This window comes from Polypterus senegalus, chromosome 9, assembly GCF_016835505.1.
Source record: "Polypterus senegalus isolate Bchr_013 chromosome 9, ASM1683550v1, whole genome shotgun sequence".
Lineage (NCBI taxonomy): Eukaryota > Metazoa > Chordata > Cladistia > Polypteriformes > Polypteridae > Polypterus > Polypterus senegalus.
Window position 1 is genome coordinate 6569643 of NC_053162.1, and position 17631 is coordinate 6587273.

At 41.9% G+C, this 17631-nt stretch overlaps 1 protein-coding gene across 2 annotated transcripts in view; it reads right to left on the reverse strand.

Annotated features, from left to right (window-relative positions):
- Positions 1 to 17631, reverse strand: part of LOC120535086 (centrosome-associated protein 350) — a 192274-nt gene that overhangs the window by 126744 nt on the left and 47899 nt on the right. For both annotated transcript variants that reach the window (XM_039762643.1, XM_039762642.1), the window contains exons 7-10: positions 8176 to 8558; positions 6499 to 6647; positions 4856 to 5241; positions 3923 to 4007 (exon numbers count right to left, since the gene is read on the reverse strand). In XM_039762643.1, coding sequence (XP_039618577.1) covers positions 3923 to 4007; positions 4856 to 5241; positions 6499 to 6647; positions 8176 to 8558 — 1003 coding nt within the window. The remainder of the gene's footprint in view (positions 1 to 3922; positions 4008 to 4855; positions 5242 to 6498; positions 6648 to 8175; positions 8559 to 17631) is intronic.

Sequence of the window (17631 nt, forward strand, 5' to 3'; positions counted from 1 at the left end):
AGCTCCACTCCAACGTGGAGGTGGGGTACTGGTATGAGCTGGTATTTTTAAAGATGAGCTAGTTGGACCTTTTGCATTGAAGATGAACTCAAAATCAACTCCCAAACCTACTGCCAGTTTTTCGAAGACACTTTCTTCAAACAGTGATACAGGAAGAAGACCAGGATTTTTATGCAGGCCAATGCTCCATCACTTGCATCGAAGTTCTCCACTGCGTGGCCAGCCAGTAAAGGCCTTAAAGATGAAGGAATAATGACATGGTCCCCCTTCCTCATATGACCTAAACCCTATCGAGAACTTGTGGGCACTTCTTAAACGCTAGATTTACGGGGGAGAAAAACAATACACCTCTCTGAAGAGTGTCTGGGAGGCTGTAGTCACTGCTCCACAAAAGCTGATCGTCAACAGATCAAGAAACTGACAGACTCCATGAATGGAAAGGCTTATGACTGTTATTGGAAAGAAGGGTGGCCATATTGGTCATTGATTGATTGATTTATTTTTTTTGAAATGTCAGAGATGTTTATTTGTAAATTTTGAGGTGTTTGTTTATTATTCTCACTATAACAGATGAAAATAAACAAGTGAGATGGGAAAATTTTCATTTTTCCTTTAGTTGCATAATAAATCTGCACACTAATAGTTGCCTAATAATTGTGCGCACATATGTATTCCCCTGATGATGTTCACACTCACATTTCCGTTGTGAAACATTCAGGTTTCAGGTTTATTAACATTTTGGATTGACTGATAGCACTGTGTTTGTTCCATATTAAAATTAATCCTCAAAAATACAACTTGCCTAATAATTGTGCACACAGTGTATGTTTTAAGTCTGAATATTAATAAGATACAACAAAAGGGAAAAACTTCACAGAGAAAGGGCAAAGTATAATGAAATCAACAAAAGAGAGTTAAGCATTTAAAATCGATAGCAAAAGCAGAAATATTTATAAATGTCTTATAAACGTAAAAATCATGCTGTTGTGCTTTTCTGAATGTCAAATAAAAGAAAAAAAAAATACCAGCTAATTAAATGAGCTCAGTGTTATCCGGTGTTGTCACTAATTAGAAATGTGGTTGGAACAAAACCCTGCAGCCACAGGGACCGAGTTTGGGAAACACTGCTGTAGATCATGGGTGTCGAACTCTGGTCCAGGAGGGCCACAGTGGCTGCAGGTTTTCGTTCCAACCATCTTCTGAATTAGTGACACATTTTTGCTGCTAATTAACTTCCGTTGCCTTAATTTTAATTCACTTGACTCAGACTCCTTTGCGGTTTCTTTTTCCTTAATTAGCAGCCAAATGACAGTGAGACATAAAACAAGCCGTCTCTTGACCAGCTCACCCGTGCCCATCACACAAACTCTGAAAATAAAGAAAAGGTGAAGGTCTCGGTAAGGTTGATCTCTCAGGCCACCAAAACATTAAGACAGTGTTGTTAGAAGAAAACAGAAAATCAACAAGTTTGGAAATGTCTGCTGTGGCAGAATGAGAGCAGCAACAAGCTGTGGACTTAAACAACGGGTTTAATTAACAGAAAGAATTGGCTTCTCGTTAAGAAAGTGATTGGAGTTAAATTGGTTGGAGTTTGAAGCCCCAAATTTAGCTGGTTAACTCTTGGCTCGTTTCACGTCGCATTTCTGTTTGGCTACCATTTAATGAAGAAAAGAATCAATTCAGAGGACTGAATCCTTAAAACAGGGCTAATAAAATGAAGGGAAAAAGGAGTTAATTAGCAGTGACAACTGGTCACCGATTAGGAAAAGGGTCTGAATGAGAAACTGCAGCCACTGCGGCCCTCCAGGCCCGGAGTTTGACAACCTTGCTCTAGATAGTGAGACAATTTAGCTACATGCTAACCAAATAAAGAAGACTGACCAAATGGTCTTCCTCTCTCTTGTCAAGCTTAAGGCCCGTTTGGACAGGATAAACTTTCAGGACATATGTCTGTAAGGTACTGTTACCAAACAGCATTGTTACTTTTTATAAAGGAAAATTTGTAAAGATAGACATGGCTTCTACGGTTATGTAATGTTGCCACCTCAAAACAGCCACACTTGTTGTGAACAGAAGAACTGAAGAGGAGAATTCTGTGTTTGGAGCTCCTTTATCCAGAAACTCGTCTATTTGATTCTGCTTATGGTTTATAAAGCCTTAAATAATCTGCTCCATCTTATATATCGGAATACCTGACACCTTATATTCCAAATCATAACCTCAGACCCTCAAATGAGTATCTCCTTAGAATTCCAAGAACAAAACTTAAAAGTGGTGAGGCTGGCGGCCTTCTGCTGCTATGCACCTAAAATTTGGAATAGCCTGCCAATAGGAATTCACCAGGCTGATACGGTGGAGCACTTTAAAAAACTGCTGAAAACACATTACTGTAACATGGCCTTCTCATAACTTCACTGTAATCGAAATCCTGATACTCTGTATCTCCAACTCATTATAATAACTATTCGTGGTGGCTCAAAAATCTGTACTAACCCTTAATCTCTCTTCTGTTTCCTTTTCCGGTGTCCTTTTGGTGGTGGCTTGTGCCACCACCATCTACTCAAAGCACCGTGATGTTCCAACAATGATGGATGGATTAAAAGCCAGAAGTCTGTATGACCATCAACATCAAGTGGCTCCGTGAGAACCCTAAATCCAAAGAGGACTGTTTCATTTATGTTAGGTAAAATGTCCAGAGGGAACTGGGCGGTCCCGTGGCCTGGAACCCCTGCAGATTTTAATTTTATTTCTCCAGCCGTCTAGAGTTTTATTTTTGTTTTTTTCTGTCCATCCTGGCCATCAGACCTTACTCCTTTTCTATGTTAACTAATGTTGTATTGTTTTAATTTTGTCTTTTATTTTTCCTTTTCTTCATTAGGTAAAACACTTTGAGCTACTTTTTGTACGAAAATGTGCTATGTAAGTTGTTGTTGTTGTTGACTGACACAGTATGAATCGGTGTGATGAACTGGTCCAATGAGGGTCACACAGAACACGGACAAGTTCTTTGACCGCCTACATTTTTTCGGTGAAAACCTCTAAAATCCTCCGGGAGATGCAGTTTTTACATGAAATTGTGAAATTTTATATCAAGTCAATTTGCATGGGGTGAATTTAACCAGGGCTTATTTTTTATTATTTTTCTTACACACTTTATATAGAAGGTAAAACCCTACTTACTCACATGGGTGATTCACAGGAGACTAAAATGGCTCTGAGGCTAGGGATCTGCACTGGCAATCGAAAGGCTGCCTGTTCAAATCCCATAAAATGCCAAAAGGGACTCTGCTCTGTTGGGCCCTTGAGTGAGGCAATTAACCTGCAATTGCTGATCGCTTTGAGTAGTGAGAAAAGCACTATATAAATGCAAAGAATTATTATTATTAAGGGCAGCACGGTGGCGCAGTGGTAGCGCTGCTGCCTTGCAGTAAGGAGACCAGGGTTCACTTCCCGGGTCCTCCCTGCATGGAGTTTGCATGTTCTCCCCGTGTCTGCGTGGGTTTCCTCCCACAGTCCAAAGACATGCCGGTTAGGTGGATTGGCGATTCTAAATTGGCCCTAGTGTGGGCTTGGTGTGTGGGTGTGTTGGCACCCTGCCCAGGATTGGTTCCTGCCTTGTGCCCTGTGTTGGCTGGGATTGGCTCCAGTAGACCCCCGTGACCCAGTGTTCGGATTCAGCGGGTTGGAAAATGGATGGATTATTATTAAAATCAGTAATAATAACTTTTCCCTACCTCGGCATAGGACTACTGCAGTCCAAATAGGGTTTTACTTTATTAAAATTATTTATTTCTTTTTTTCTTACTAGAAACAAAAATGTGAATTGTTTTAAGCAAATTTAAGACATGCATCGAAAAGTTATTTCTTAAGCCAATGATAAATAAAGTGGTGAAAAATGCAAAGAGAAGAAATGAGACAATACCTTACTAAATGACTCGGTCCTGATATCTCCAGTTTGTTGGCTCCCCATGCTCTTTTTGGACTCCATGACCTCTTAACTTCAGGCACTGAAAAATATCATATACCATTCTGTCACATACATAAGAGAATAACTTGAGGTAGAAAATAAACTTCAACACAGATATTAAAGATAAACTGTACTTTGTAGTAACAGAAACAGGACATGTCTGAAAATAACTAACAATTACGTATTTAGAGCTATTTGACTTCTTACTAGGACTAGGGTGTTGTACCCTGTTAGCCGTTATGGATGTAATGAGAAGTCAAGCAAAATGACACCTTTTATTGGCTAACTAAAAAGATTACAATAAAAAGATTACAATATGCAAGCTTTTGAGGCAACTCAGGCCCCTCTTCAGGCAAAGATGGAATCATTTTGCTTGACTTCTCATTACTTCTTTACTACTAGGGTAAGAAATAAGGAGACCAGGGTTCACATCCAGGTCCTCCCTGTGTGTAGTTTGCATGTTCTCCCAGTGTCTGTGTGGGTTTCCTCCTGGTGCTTCGATTTCCTCCTACAGTCTAAGGACATGCAGTTTAAGTGAATCGGCAACACTAAATGGGCCCTAGTGTGTGGTTGGTGTGTGTGTGTGGTGTGTGTGTGTGTGTGTGTGTGTTTACACTGCAATGGACGGATTCCTCGTCTAGGGGAACTATTCCTGCCTTGCGCCCTGCGCTAGCTGGGTTAAGCTCTTGTAGCCCAAACAGACCATGTTCGGGAATAAGTGGGTTAAAAAATGACAGACTGTCTCCAAGACTGTGCATTAGAACGGGGCCTGTCAACGTCGGTCCTGGGGGCCCACTGTGGCTGTAGGTTTTTGTTCCAAACAGCTTCAATTTTTAATTGGACTCCTGGACTAATTAAGTGAACTGTTATTTGCCAGCTTGTACTAACCTGAACAGTCTGCTCGTATCTCTCCAACTTCCTCACTCCAGGGAAGCTCCTCACTGATGGACGTAGAGTCATCCAAATCAAGTGCAATCCGAGGCCTGTGACCACCCAGCACAGGTCGTGGCTCTCCTCCAGTTGGCAGCTTCACTTTCCCTCCTCTGGCAACCAGCTTGGCAGCCTGAGTATCGACGCGGGCAGCCAGTGCATCAGCCACTTCTCGGAGAGCCTGCACTCTCTCGGCTTTAATCAGTAGAGCATCTCCCGCGGCTTTGCTCAGGGTAACGCTTCCATCTGAAACGTTACCTTGTAGGGCCAGATCTGCTAATCTCAATGGACTGGAATTGCAAACATCACTTGCACTGTCCCTACTGATTACATTGTCAGCAGCTCTAGAGAAAAAGAGAAAGAGAAAAAATAAATGTTAGTTATCAGGCATCTAAAGGTGGGGTGGGGGGCAATTTTAAAAGATGTGATGTGTCTTAAAGGTCTAAGCTATGAACTGCACTCCACTGTTAGTTAACACTAGAATTCCTGAAGCCTACGATAAAGCTTGTTGGGAGGAAGGAGGAGTGAAGGTGAGAGAAAGGAAGAGAAAGAGAGAAGAAGAAGAGAGTGTTTTGTGCTTGGTGCTTTGGACTGCGTTGCTGTGGGAAGTGAGAGAAAAGCGTTTCTCCACGGAAATAAAAATGCGTGCTGTACAACACTGGTGTCTCTGCCTGTCTGTGTTGGAGTAAGGTAGCTGTATGCATCCCGGTGGTCCACAATACATGTATTTTTAAGCATGCACAACAGATGATGTCCTTATCGATGAATGTAATAACCTGCTGGGACAAGGTGGGATGCTGTCTCTAACCGTATCATGTCCTTCTCTCTCTCCACAGTGCAGAGAAAATGCCCAGTGAGAGCAACGGGTTCTGTCCCTTCCAGTTTACTCTCCATAAAAAGCAGGGAGATAGATAGATAGATAGATAGATAGATAGATAGATAGATAGATAGATAGATAGATAGATAGATAGATAGATAGATAGATAGATAGATAGATAGATAGATAGATAGATAGATAGATAGATAGAATAGACGGACGGACGGTCCAAGTCTTTAGAGTACTGGTGCTCCCTGTTTGTGAGACATGGATGTTATCCAGTGACCCGAGATGACGACTAGACTCCTGTGTCACTATGGAGAATCCTTGGGTACCACTGGTTTGACTTTGTGTTACTCACGGGGTCCCGAATGAGGATCATGACCTGCATTGTGAGGAAGCATCAGTTACAGCACTACGGCCATGTGGCACAATTACCCGAGGATGATCCAGCTCGGAGGATCTTCATTGTTGAGAACCTGAGCGACTGGACCAGGCCAAGAGGACGCCCACATAACACCTGGCCTATTGGTGAATTCAGCACGATGATTAGTGCTGGTCCCCCCCTTGGTGAATCAAACTCAAACAACAGAGCGGCAACCCAAGGTCGCCATTATTTAGAGCAGCTAGATTGGAAATTAAATTTAATGTTCATTAAATTTTATTTTAAATTAAATTATTTTTTGTCTTTACACTTTTACCTATTCCAAGAAAATCTGCAAACTCTATAATGTCAAAAACAGACTGGTCTTTAAAATTAGTAAACTATTTAATTCTACTTCACCTTCTCCTCCACACAAATCCATTCAGTTCATCATTAACATGCCGCTTGTCTGGAGGGATTAGGCCATGTGCCCTCCACATCATTTCTTCTTTGTATTTTTTTGCACTTTCATCATGAAGTATCAAACCAGTTAAATGCTGTCCCTTCATCTGGAAGAAAAAAAAAAAATATATATATATATATATATATCCTTCTTTAGATACTTTTAACTCCTTCATGCCTTTAATAATCACTACTGTTGGTGGAATATGAAGCTTAAAAATATGGTACTGTTGCAATAAAGCAGGGGTTCTTAAACTTTTAGATCTGAGGACACAAATAAAAACATCAGTAACAACTTGGACTAAGAAGATAATTATTACCATAATGACAGTATAATAAAGAAACAGTGAATGTTTTTCTTCCATGTAAGCATATTGCTAAAATAGAAAGGTGGAAAGCAAGCATCCACCATAATTAAAGGACAATTGTCTGTGAATCTGTGTCTTGCAGTTGCATACAAACCTTCAAGCTTTCTGATGACTAAGTTAGATGGACAAGCAGAACACTAAATTGCTTTAATGGAAAAGCATTATCTCTCCATTATGAAAAAAAAATCTTGAAAGGAGACAACATGTGATTTTCTCAGAGAGGCACTTGGATGTCCCGCGAGACGAGTCTTTGTGCCAAGAGATTTAACCACGCCCGGGGTCGGAAATAAAAGACAAAGAGTAGATGACAAAGTAGAACATCGTAAAGAATTCAAGAACGTTGTCGCGATACACATGCAAAGCAGGTTAGAGATAATGGAAGTACGAAAATTGCAAAAGTCTCAAAAAAAGGATAGGAACAATCGCATTTGCGCAAACAAATGGAAATTACTACTCAGTGAAATAACGGAAGAGCGAAAAGAGATTGAGTATATTTTTCGGATTTAAACTTTAAGTCGGAGACTTGTAGATCATTTAATTCGTGTTGCCTGGAGAATTAAAAGATTCCAAAAACGTTGTTGCGATATGAAGTCCCGTGAAACTGAGATTCTTTCATGTCACTCCCTACTTACAACTATTTTCAAACAAGATCACGGTCATCTAACCTCAGTCGTGTGAATGCTTGTGGCAGACACACTTCCTGCGCTCTTAGCTCTTATAAATTTTATCAGAACAATAAATTTTATATATTCTAGATGACACATCAACGACAAAGTGAAGAAGAAAAAGCATGGACAAACATTTGAGAAAGCCGTTTTATTTATTAGAAAGAAAAAAACAATATTCACTCACGGGCAGTTATACATTGTGTTGTCATGATGTAAGTCCAAACACGGAATTAAAATTCAATGCGATCTTGAAGAAAAGTTAATTCCAAATATTTTTTAAGTTACTAAAGTTTTAAAGTAAAAGTGAAAATAATGCATATTTAATAATCCCCATGAAAATAACAATCTCTTTAAATTGTATATTCGGTTAACCAAACCCGGGGTGGGCAAGCGAAGCAAGCAGGGGGCGGAAGGCCATATGGATTAAAATGTACACTAGACATATAAATAATAGTATTCTGTGAGAACATTTGCAAACCACACTGATATTCAAACACTCCATAACCATCAAATATCACCTACTGTACGTGAAAAGCTTTAGAGACTCTTATCACATACTGTATGTGGTCTTTTATTCTTTAATTTCTCGAGTATCCCACCTTACGCACTCCTCGATCCAGCCTCTTGTGCTGACCTGGGCTGTGCCTGGTCTTACTAACGGCCTCACGTTGCTTCTTGAGGACCTCCAGGATTCGCTCTTTCTTGGTTTCCATCTCCAAGTTGACTTTACGCCTGTCCTGAACAGCTTGCTTTTTCCTCTCCTGCTCCCTGCGGTCCATGAATGCTCGCACTTCCTCCACATTATAGCTTCGAGCTTTCTGAGGACCCTGCGGCTGGTGCAACTCTGTATTCTCCTTATTTCCATTAGATGTTACTTTGCCGTTTGTTCCACAGTGTTTAGAGGCGGTAGGTGTAGGACAAGGTATCTGAGCTTCTAATTTCATGCAGTTGTTCTCCGGAGTATTTTTCAAAACAATGGCACCTGGATTGCAAAGGGGGAAAAAAAAAGTCTTAATTTCATAAAAACATATTTGTTACTCATTGCAAAGTTAAGTTTATGATTTGTGACTCCTTCAGTAAAAACCATTTCAAACTCTGAGTTACAGCGGCATGTGAAAGTATTCAATCCCTTTGAAAGTCACCCTAATTTTCTGCATTTGCCCACATATTAAATCCATTCAGTGTTTTTAATGTGAACTCCTATGCTGTAACATTACATCTCCAAAATCTAAAATACAGTCAACTCCGAATAACTCGATATCGATTAACTCGATAATCTGGTTAACTTGTTAAAATGGCACGACCCCGACTAAATATTCAGAGTCGTCTTCTTTTACTTCTTTTGGCTGCTCCAGTTAGGGGTTGCCACAGCGGATCATCTTTTTCCATTTCTTCCTGTCCTCGTCATCTTACTCTGTGACACCCATCACCTGCATGTCCTCTCTCACCTCATCCATAAAACCTTCTCTTAGGCCGTCCTCTTTTCCTCTTCCCTGGCAGCTCTATCCTTAGTACCCTTCTCCCAATATATCCCTCATTTCTGCTCTGCACATGTCCAAACCAACACAATTTCACCTCTCTGACTTTGTCTCCCAACTGTCCAACCTGAGCTGACCCTCTAATGTCCTCATTTCTAATCCTGTCCTTCCTCGTCACACCCAATGCAAATCTTAGCATCCTTAACTCTGCCACCTCCAGCTCGGTCTCCTGTGCCACCGTCTCCAGCTCATATAACATAGCTGATCTCACTACCGTCCTTGTAGACCTTCCCTTTCATTCTTGCTGATAATCGTCTGTCACAAGTTACTCCTGACATTCTTCCCTGCCCATTCCACCCGCCTGCACTCTCTTTTAAAAAATATTTGTTTTATTCGATATCAGATAACTCAATAATCTGCTTAATTCCATAAAACTTAGGTGTCCCCAATGAAAAAAATCCACTCAACTCGATATTCTTATTCTGGGGTGGACACTGAAGAGATCATGGAGTCACAAAAAGGATTTTGTGGAAGTTGCCCGTCATCTCGGAAAGGAGTTTCTGCACAACTCGATTCTTTGTGGAAAAATCCAGCTGCACGAAAGCAGTTGATGACTGTGCTTTCCTTCACTGCATCCCATGATTCCTGGAGAAGCTCCACAGCATCCAGCAGACTGAAAGAAAAGTCAACGTTTTCATCATGATCCATCAGCCGCTTTAGTGCCAGCCTTCTTTGGCAGAAGTTTTTAATGATGCCGCAATCCATCATTTGTGTACGAACAGTAGTATTGGGAGGAAGAAAGAAGAGTTCGATGCAGACTTCTGTCTTGAAGAATGCAAGCTTCTTGCTTGGCCATTAAATGGGTGCTGGGTTAAATGAGATTCTCTCACAGTTGCGCCAAGTGTGTAGGGTAAAAAAAGTGCTTAAAACATCGTATCCGGTGCCACACACGTGCGCATGGGAGGCAGCTACAGGGTCTAAATGAGAGCAATTCCACACCAGAACAGGGGATGGCAGAGTGCACTGACCTTTTTTCTCACTTGCCTGCAGACCGTTCACGGGAAACTCTCCCTGGCCGTAATGACGTCACTTCCCGTTTCCGAACCACTGGATTACTTCACTTCCGGAGAAGAACCCATGACCAAAGAGACTTCCTGTTCCAACCCTTTTGATGATGTCATGTCATGGTCCGAACCTATAGAAAAGGACCCTTCCGCTTCAGCCCTCGATGATTTCTGGCCTTTAAAGCCGCCGTATTTGACTAACTCAATCAGTTCTGTTTTGGACTCCGTTCTGAGCACATCAGTGCTAGCAATTTACCCATTTGCAGCCAGGGAATATTAAATTATATGGGTGGCTGCCCCAAACCTTTTTACGACTCTTGTGTCTGCTTTTTGTGACACCGGCTATACTAATAATCCGGTTAACTCGAAAATTAACTTGAGCACCAAGAATATCAAGTTATCCGGAGTTTGACTGTAAACCATTTTGATTTACCTGAAAATGGACAACTCCAAAGTTAAGTCTTTACCTAAGCATTCAAGGCCTACACAGTACATTTCCCAGACACCTACGGGACTCCTAAAATCCCACAAAAGAACACTACAATGACCACCACCACGTTTTACTGCGGGTACCATGCATTTTTCCTCATACTCCTTGTCCCTTGCGACACCATATAGTTTGGATGCCTTCAGTCCCAAAAAGGTTTACCTTTGTCTCATCACTCCAAAATACAGAGTCCCAATAGTCTTCACCCTTCCAAGTTTGGCTTTCTATTGCTTTAGCTAACTGTGATGAACTGGCATGGCCATTTTCTTCAACTACTCTTATCACAAAATGCTCACGTCGAGGTGTTTGCTTCCGTGGATGGCCTGGACATCTGAGAGAGGTTGCCACATGTCCTTCCATTTTGAACTTCTGTATCACTTTTTGCTACTGTATTCTGACCAATTAGCAATGCTTTACTAAATATTCTTGCAGCCTTGACTGATATTGGTAAAGAAATTACTTTCTTTCTCAGGTCTTTTTCCAGTCTGGTGACATACCTTTTCCATGGGGTGCCATTATTGTCAGCTTTGAATGCAAGGGGATTTTACTTGTTAAATACCCACTCCCTTAGTTGTCAGTTATCTGGTGGCCACCTGTGTGATAAATGATTAATCTCATCGGTTGTTGAATTCGAACATTAGAACAATCAAGATGAGAACAGGCCATTCAGCCCAACAAAGCTCACCAGTCCTATTCACTTAATTCTTCTGAAATAACATCAAGTTGAGTTTTGAAGGTCCCTAAAGTCCTACTGTCCACCACACTACTTGGTGACTTATTCCATGCGTCTTTGGTTCCCTGGGAAAAGAAAAACTTCCTAATACTTGTGTGAAATTTACTCTGAACAAATTTTCAACTGTGTCCCAGTGTTCTTGATGAACTCATTTTAAAGTCAGAGTTTTGATCCACTGGACTAATTCCCTTCATAATAAACACTTCACTCAGATCTCCTCTTCATCTCCTTTATAGGCTCTTTTAATCTTTCCTCATAACTCATCCCCTGTAGACCCTGAATCAGCCCAGTCGCTCTTCTCTGGACCTTTTCTTGTGCTGCTGTGTCCTTTTGGTAGCCTGGAGACCAAAACTGCACACAGTACTCCAGATGAGGCATCACTACATAATTCCTATGTAACACCTGGCTGCGGCAGATAGATGCTCATTTCTGGAAGGTGGGACTGTCTGCTTGGATGGTTGCCATCCGGAATCCCGAACCGTTTTGTCGTGTGGTGGGTGCAACCAGTGCGTGCTCCCTGACCTGACCTACAGTGCATCCCAAAAGTATTCACAGCGCATCACTTTTTCCACATTTTGTTATGTTACAGCCTTATTCCAAAATGGATTAAATTCATTTTTTTCCTCAGAATTCTACACACAACACCCCATAACGAAAATGTGAAAAAAGTTTACTTGAGGTTTTTGCAAATTTATTAAAAATAAAAAAATTGAGAAAGCACATGTACATAAGTATTCACAGCCTTTGCCATGAAGCTCAAATTGAGCTCAGGTGCATCCTGTTTCCCCTGATCATCCTTGAGATGTTTCTGCAGCTTCACTGGAGTCCACCTGTGGTAAATTCAGTTGACTGGACATGATTTGAAAGGCACACACCTGTCTATAGAAGGTCCTACAGTTGACAGTTCATGTCAGAGCACAAACCAAGCATGAAGTCAAAGGAATTTTCTGTAGACCTCCGACACAGGATTGTCTTGAGGCACAAATCTGGGAAAGGTTACAGAAAAATTTCTGCTGCTTTGAAGGTCCCAATGAGCACAGTGGCCTCCATCATCCGTAAGTGGAAGAAGTTTGAAACCACCAGGACTCTTCCTAGAGCTGGCCGGCCATCTAAACTGAGCGATCGGGGGAGAAGGGCCTTAGTCAGGGAGGTGACCAAGAACCCGATGGTCACTCTGTCAGAGCTTCAGAGGTCCTCTGTGGAGAGAGAAGAACCTTCCAGAAGGACAACCATCTCTGCAGCAATCCACCAATCAGGCCTGTATGGTAGAGTGGCCAGACGGAAGCCACTCCTTAGTAAAAGGCACATGGCAGCCTGCCTGGAGTTTGCCAAAAGGCACCTGAAGGACTCTCAGACCATGAGAAACAAAATTCTCTGGTCTGATGAGACAAAGATTGAACTCTTTGGTGTGAATGCCAGGCGTCACGTTTGGAGGAAACCAGGCAACGCTCATCACCAGACCAATATCATCCCTACAGTGAAGCATGGTGGAGGCAGCATCATGCTGTGGGGATGGAACTGGGAGACTAGTCAGGATAAAGGGAAAGATGACTGCAGCAATGTACAGAGACATCCTGGATGAAAACCTGCTCCTGAGCGCTCTTGACCTCAGAATGGGGCGACTCTTCATCTTTCAGCAGGACAACGACCCTAAGCACACAGCCAAGATATCAAAGGAGTGGCGTCAGGACAACTCTGTGAATGTCCTTGAGTGGCCCAGCCAGAGTCCAGACTTGAATCTGATTGAACATCTCTGGAGATCTTAAAATGGCTGTGCACCGACGCTTCCCATCCAACCTGATGGAGCTTGAGAGGTGCTGCAAAGAGGAATGCGTGAAACTGGCCAAGGATAGGTGTGCCAAGCTTGTGGCATCAGATTCAAAAAGACTTGAGGCTGTAATTGCTGCCAAAGGTGCATTGACAAAGTATTGAGTAAAGGCTGTGAATACTTATGTACATGGGATTTCTCAGTTTTTTTATTTTTAATCAATTTGCAAAACCTCAAGTAAACTTTTTCACGTTGTCATTATGGGGTGTTGTGTGTAGAATTCTGAGGAAAAAAATGAATTTAATCCATTTTGGAATACGGCTGTAACATAACAAAATGTGTAAAAAGTGATGCGCTCTGAATACTTTATGGATGCACTGTATGTACTTTTTGTAGCTTGGAGACCAAAACTGCACCCAGTACTCCAGATGAGGCCTCACCAGTGTGTTATGAAGATTTGAGCAGAACCTCCTGTGACTTGTACTCCACACGTCAAGGCGCTATATAACCTGACATTCTGTTAGCCTTCTTAATGGCTTCTGAACACTGTCTGGTAGTTGATGATGTCGAATCCACTGCGACTCCTGGAATCAGACCAGTTGCTCCTGTCTGGACTTTTTCTAGTGCTGCTATGTCTTTATGGAGACCAAAACTGCACACAGGACTCCAGCTAAGGCCTCACCAGTGTGTTACAAAGCTTGAGGCAGAACCTTCTTGGACTTGTGCTTCACACATCAAGGCGCTATATAACCTGACATTCTGCTAGCCTTCTTAATGGCTTCTGAACGCTGTCTGGCAGTTGATAGTGTTAACTCCACTAAGACTCCTAAATCCTTCTCCTAAGGTATACTTTCGATTTTCAGACCTCCGATTATGTATTCAAACCTCACATTTTTCTTTCCTATGTGTAATTCTTTACATTTACCAACATTAAATTTCATGTGCCACAAATCTGCCCAAGCCTGTCTGCTGTCCAAGTCCCTCTGTGATGGCTCAACAGATTCTCAATTATCTGCCAATCCTCCTAGCTTGGTATCATCTGCAAATGAAGCCAGCTTGTTATTTATAATCCTATACAAATCATTTATAAAAAATACACTAAAAATAGCAGGGTCCCTAGCACTGCCCCCTGCTGGACACCACTGTTAACAGAAGACCAGGAAAGCAGCTGGCCCTGATGGAGTCTCACCTCGTATTCTTAGACATGGTGCAGATCAGTTAACACCTGTCTTTACTGACATATTTAATAATCCTCCTGCAGCATCGCAAAGTTCTGGACTGCTTTAAAGTAGCCACTATCATTCCAGTCACCAAGGAGGACAAAAACTTCTGACCTTAATGACAATTGCTTTGCCAATTGCTTTGACCTCATTCGTTATGAAAGTATTCGAACGTCTCATACTTTTCTACTTACATCACTGACCCTCTCCTTGATCCACTTCAGTTTACATATAGGGCAAATCGTTCAGTGCAGGATGCAATTAATTTATTCCTCATCACCTGGACTTGCCCAACATCTATGTGAGGGTCTAGTTTGTGAATTTCGGATCAGCCTTCAAATATCATTGCTCCGGAGTTGCTTGAGAGTAAACTAATCCAGTTAGGTGTACCCAGTGCTGGTGGCTAGGTTATTTTGCACCCTTGGTCAAGCTTATTAGTGCACCAACTGTTTGTTCGGAGGCTAACCCGTGCGGCTGAGCTCCCCACCCCGCCAATGAACTGTGCCCTTAGTGAATGCCTAATTCACCTTAATGGTGGCACCAGCCCTGGGTGTACCCTATGGTGTCTACCAGTGGATTACGTGTTTCTTGACAGGTAGGAAGCAGTATGTGAGAGTGGGCCCTGATCTGTCGAATCCAATGTCAATTCACATAGCCCCCCCAATAAGGCTGTGTTCTTTCACCCCCTCCTCCTTTCATTTTATACACGACTGTAAATCTACAGACAAATCTGTAAAAATCCTAAAGTCTGCAGAGGACACAATTATAGTGGGTCTCATTTCTAATAATAATGTGTCTTCCTATCAAAGAGAGATGGGCCGTCTTGTAGAGTGGTGTTCTTGTAGCACCTTGGAGCTCAATGCTATAAAGACAGTGGAAATGAGGATTGATTTCCGCCAACAAGTCACTAACCGCCCACCTCTACAAATTAATGGCCAGACTGTGTTTGTGGTCCAGGCATTCAAACTTTCTGGGGACTACTTTCACGAATACATTAAACTGGAACGTGCACATCACCTCCATCATCAAGAAAGCCAGGCAGAGATTGTACTTCCTTCACCAGCTGAGGAAGCTTGGCATATCAAGGTGTACATCATTGAGAGTATTGTGGCCTTCTCCATCACTGTTTGGTTTCTTTCTGCCTCCTCTCTTTCTGAGAGTTGGTTGCTGTTGGCGATTTGTTCAACTGAGAAAATAATTGGCTGTTATCTTCCAACATTAAAAGATCTGTTCATCACCAGAGAGAAAAAGACAGTAAGGAAAGATTACAGCCGACTCCAGCCACCCCAGCAGCCATCTGTTCATTAAACTGCCACCACAGAGGAGGTGCAAATCTGTCATGACCCGAACTACACACCATCACCGAAGCTTATTTGCTCTGATTATTCAGATCCTAAATAAATTTACATAGGTTTATTCCTAACTGTTATTGCAACATATAACTGAGTAACTGAGTTGTTTGTCTATTCGCAAAAACATCATACTTGCTCAACGTATACTATTTGATGTCTGTATTATTCTATATAGTTTCTCTACTTATCCGAGGGTTCTATTGAAGTTTGCAAATGTCTTTATTCAAGAAACTGCTGTATTAGCATAGCATTCTGCACAGTGTCAGGTAAATGGTGGGTTGAAATTGTGTTGTCTTGAGTTGGTAATGTCGTGTATTGCATGATTTGCACCAAACCAAAGTCAATTCTGGGATGTTTCACATGCTAGCAATTAAGTGATTCTCATTCCGATTCGGATCACCCAATTCTGATGAGGCTCCTTGCACCAATCACACACTGCTTCCTGTGTCTGAGCTAATTACACACAACACCCTAAACTGCCACTTTCGAGTTTGATGCCCAAACTCTCATGTGGAACCTCATCCAATGCTTTCTGAAACTCAAGATAAATAACATCGGATGACCCACTCTGGTTGTATCATTTTTGTGTCTTCCTCATAGAATTTCAGCAGGTTAGTAAAACGCAACCTCCGTCAACTGAACCCATGTTGACTGTTCAGTAAAACTCCTGGAGTTGCTATGTGTTGCTCAGTATTAGTACCTTCTGGGCCTGGAGTGCTGCAGGTTTTCATTCCAACCCTTTTCCTAATCGACGACCAGCTTTGACAGCTAATTAACTTCTTTTTCCTTCTTTTTAATAGCCCTGTTTTTAAGGAGGGGCGGCATGGTGGTGTAGTGGTAGCGCTGCTGCCCCGCAGTAAGGAGACATGGGTTCGCTTCCCAGGTCCTCCCTGCATGGAGTTTGCACGTTCTCCCGGTGTCTGTGTGGGTTTCCTCCCACAGTCAAAAGACATACAAGTTAGGTGCATTGGCGATCCTAAATTGTCCCTAGTGTGTGCTTGGTGTGTGTGTGCCCTGCGGTGGGATGGCGCCCTGCCCGGGGTTTGTTCCTGCCTTGCGCCCTGTGTTGGCTGAGATTGGCTCCAGCAGACCCTAGTGACCCTGTAGTTAGGATATAGCGGGTTGGATGGATGATGTGTGTAATTGTGACTGATGATGGCATATGGTGTAACAGTGAAAGGGTCGTGTCTGCTGGGTAGTGTTCCTAATACATCGGGGAAAAATAAGTCGGTGTGGACTTTTAAGTAGTTAGTTAAAAGCATTGCTGGAGTTAGACATTTAAGCTCTGGACAGACAAACAATACAACATCTTTGTTTTATTTTTTTACAGCCAAACAGAAATAAGACGTGAAACGAGCCAACAGATGACCAGTTAAACTGGGGCTTCAAACTCCAACCAATTTCATTCCAACCACTTTCTTAACGAGAAGCAGATTCTTGCTGTTAATTGAACCCGTTCTTTAATTCCATGGCTTATTGCTGCTCTCATTCTGCCACAGCAGACATTTCCAAAACTGCCTATTTTGTTTTTTCTAACAACGTTAAAATGTTTTGGTGACCTAAGAGATCAACCTTACTGACTTGCTTACATTTCTATATATCTTTTGTATTTATTGTTTGTACTGTGCTGCCTTGTGCTGTCTTACCTACTTTCTGTGCAAGAAGTGTAATGTTTGTAATGTCTGTATGTTGTCTTGCGTGCACTTGTCTTTTATACACTTGTCTTTTATGTTTGCATATTGAGCCTGGAGAAATGCAATTTTGTTCAGCTATGCATCCGTTGTTGTACTGTTGTATGATGTGAATGACAATAAAGTTCACTTACTTACCCAGTTTTGCACCATGGTCTTAAAAAAAAAAAATAATAATAATTCCATTTTGGTTTTTTTTGTACTGACAAATCTGATTTGCAACCAATTAACCAGACTTGCTGGACTGCTTTTATGGAATAGG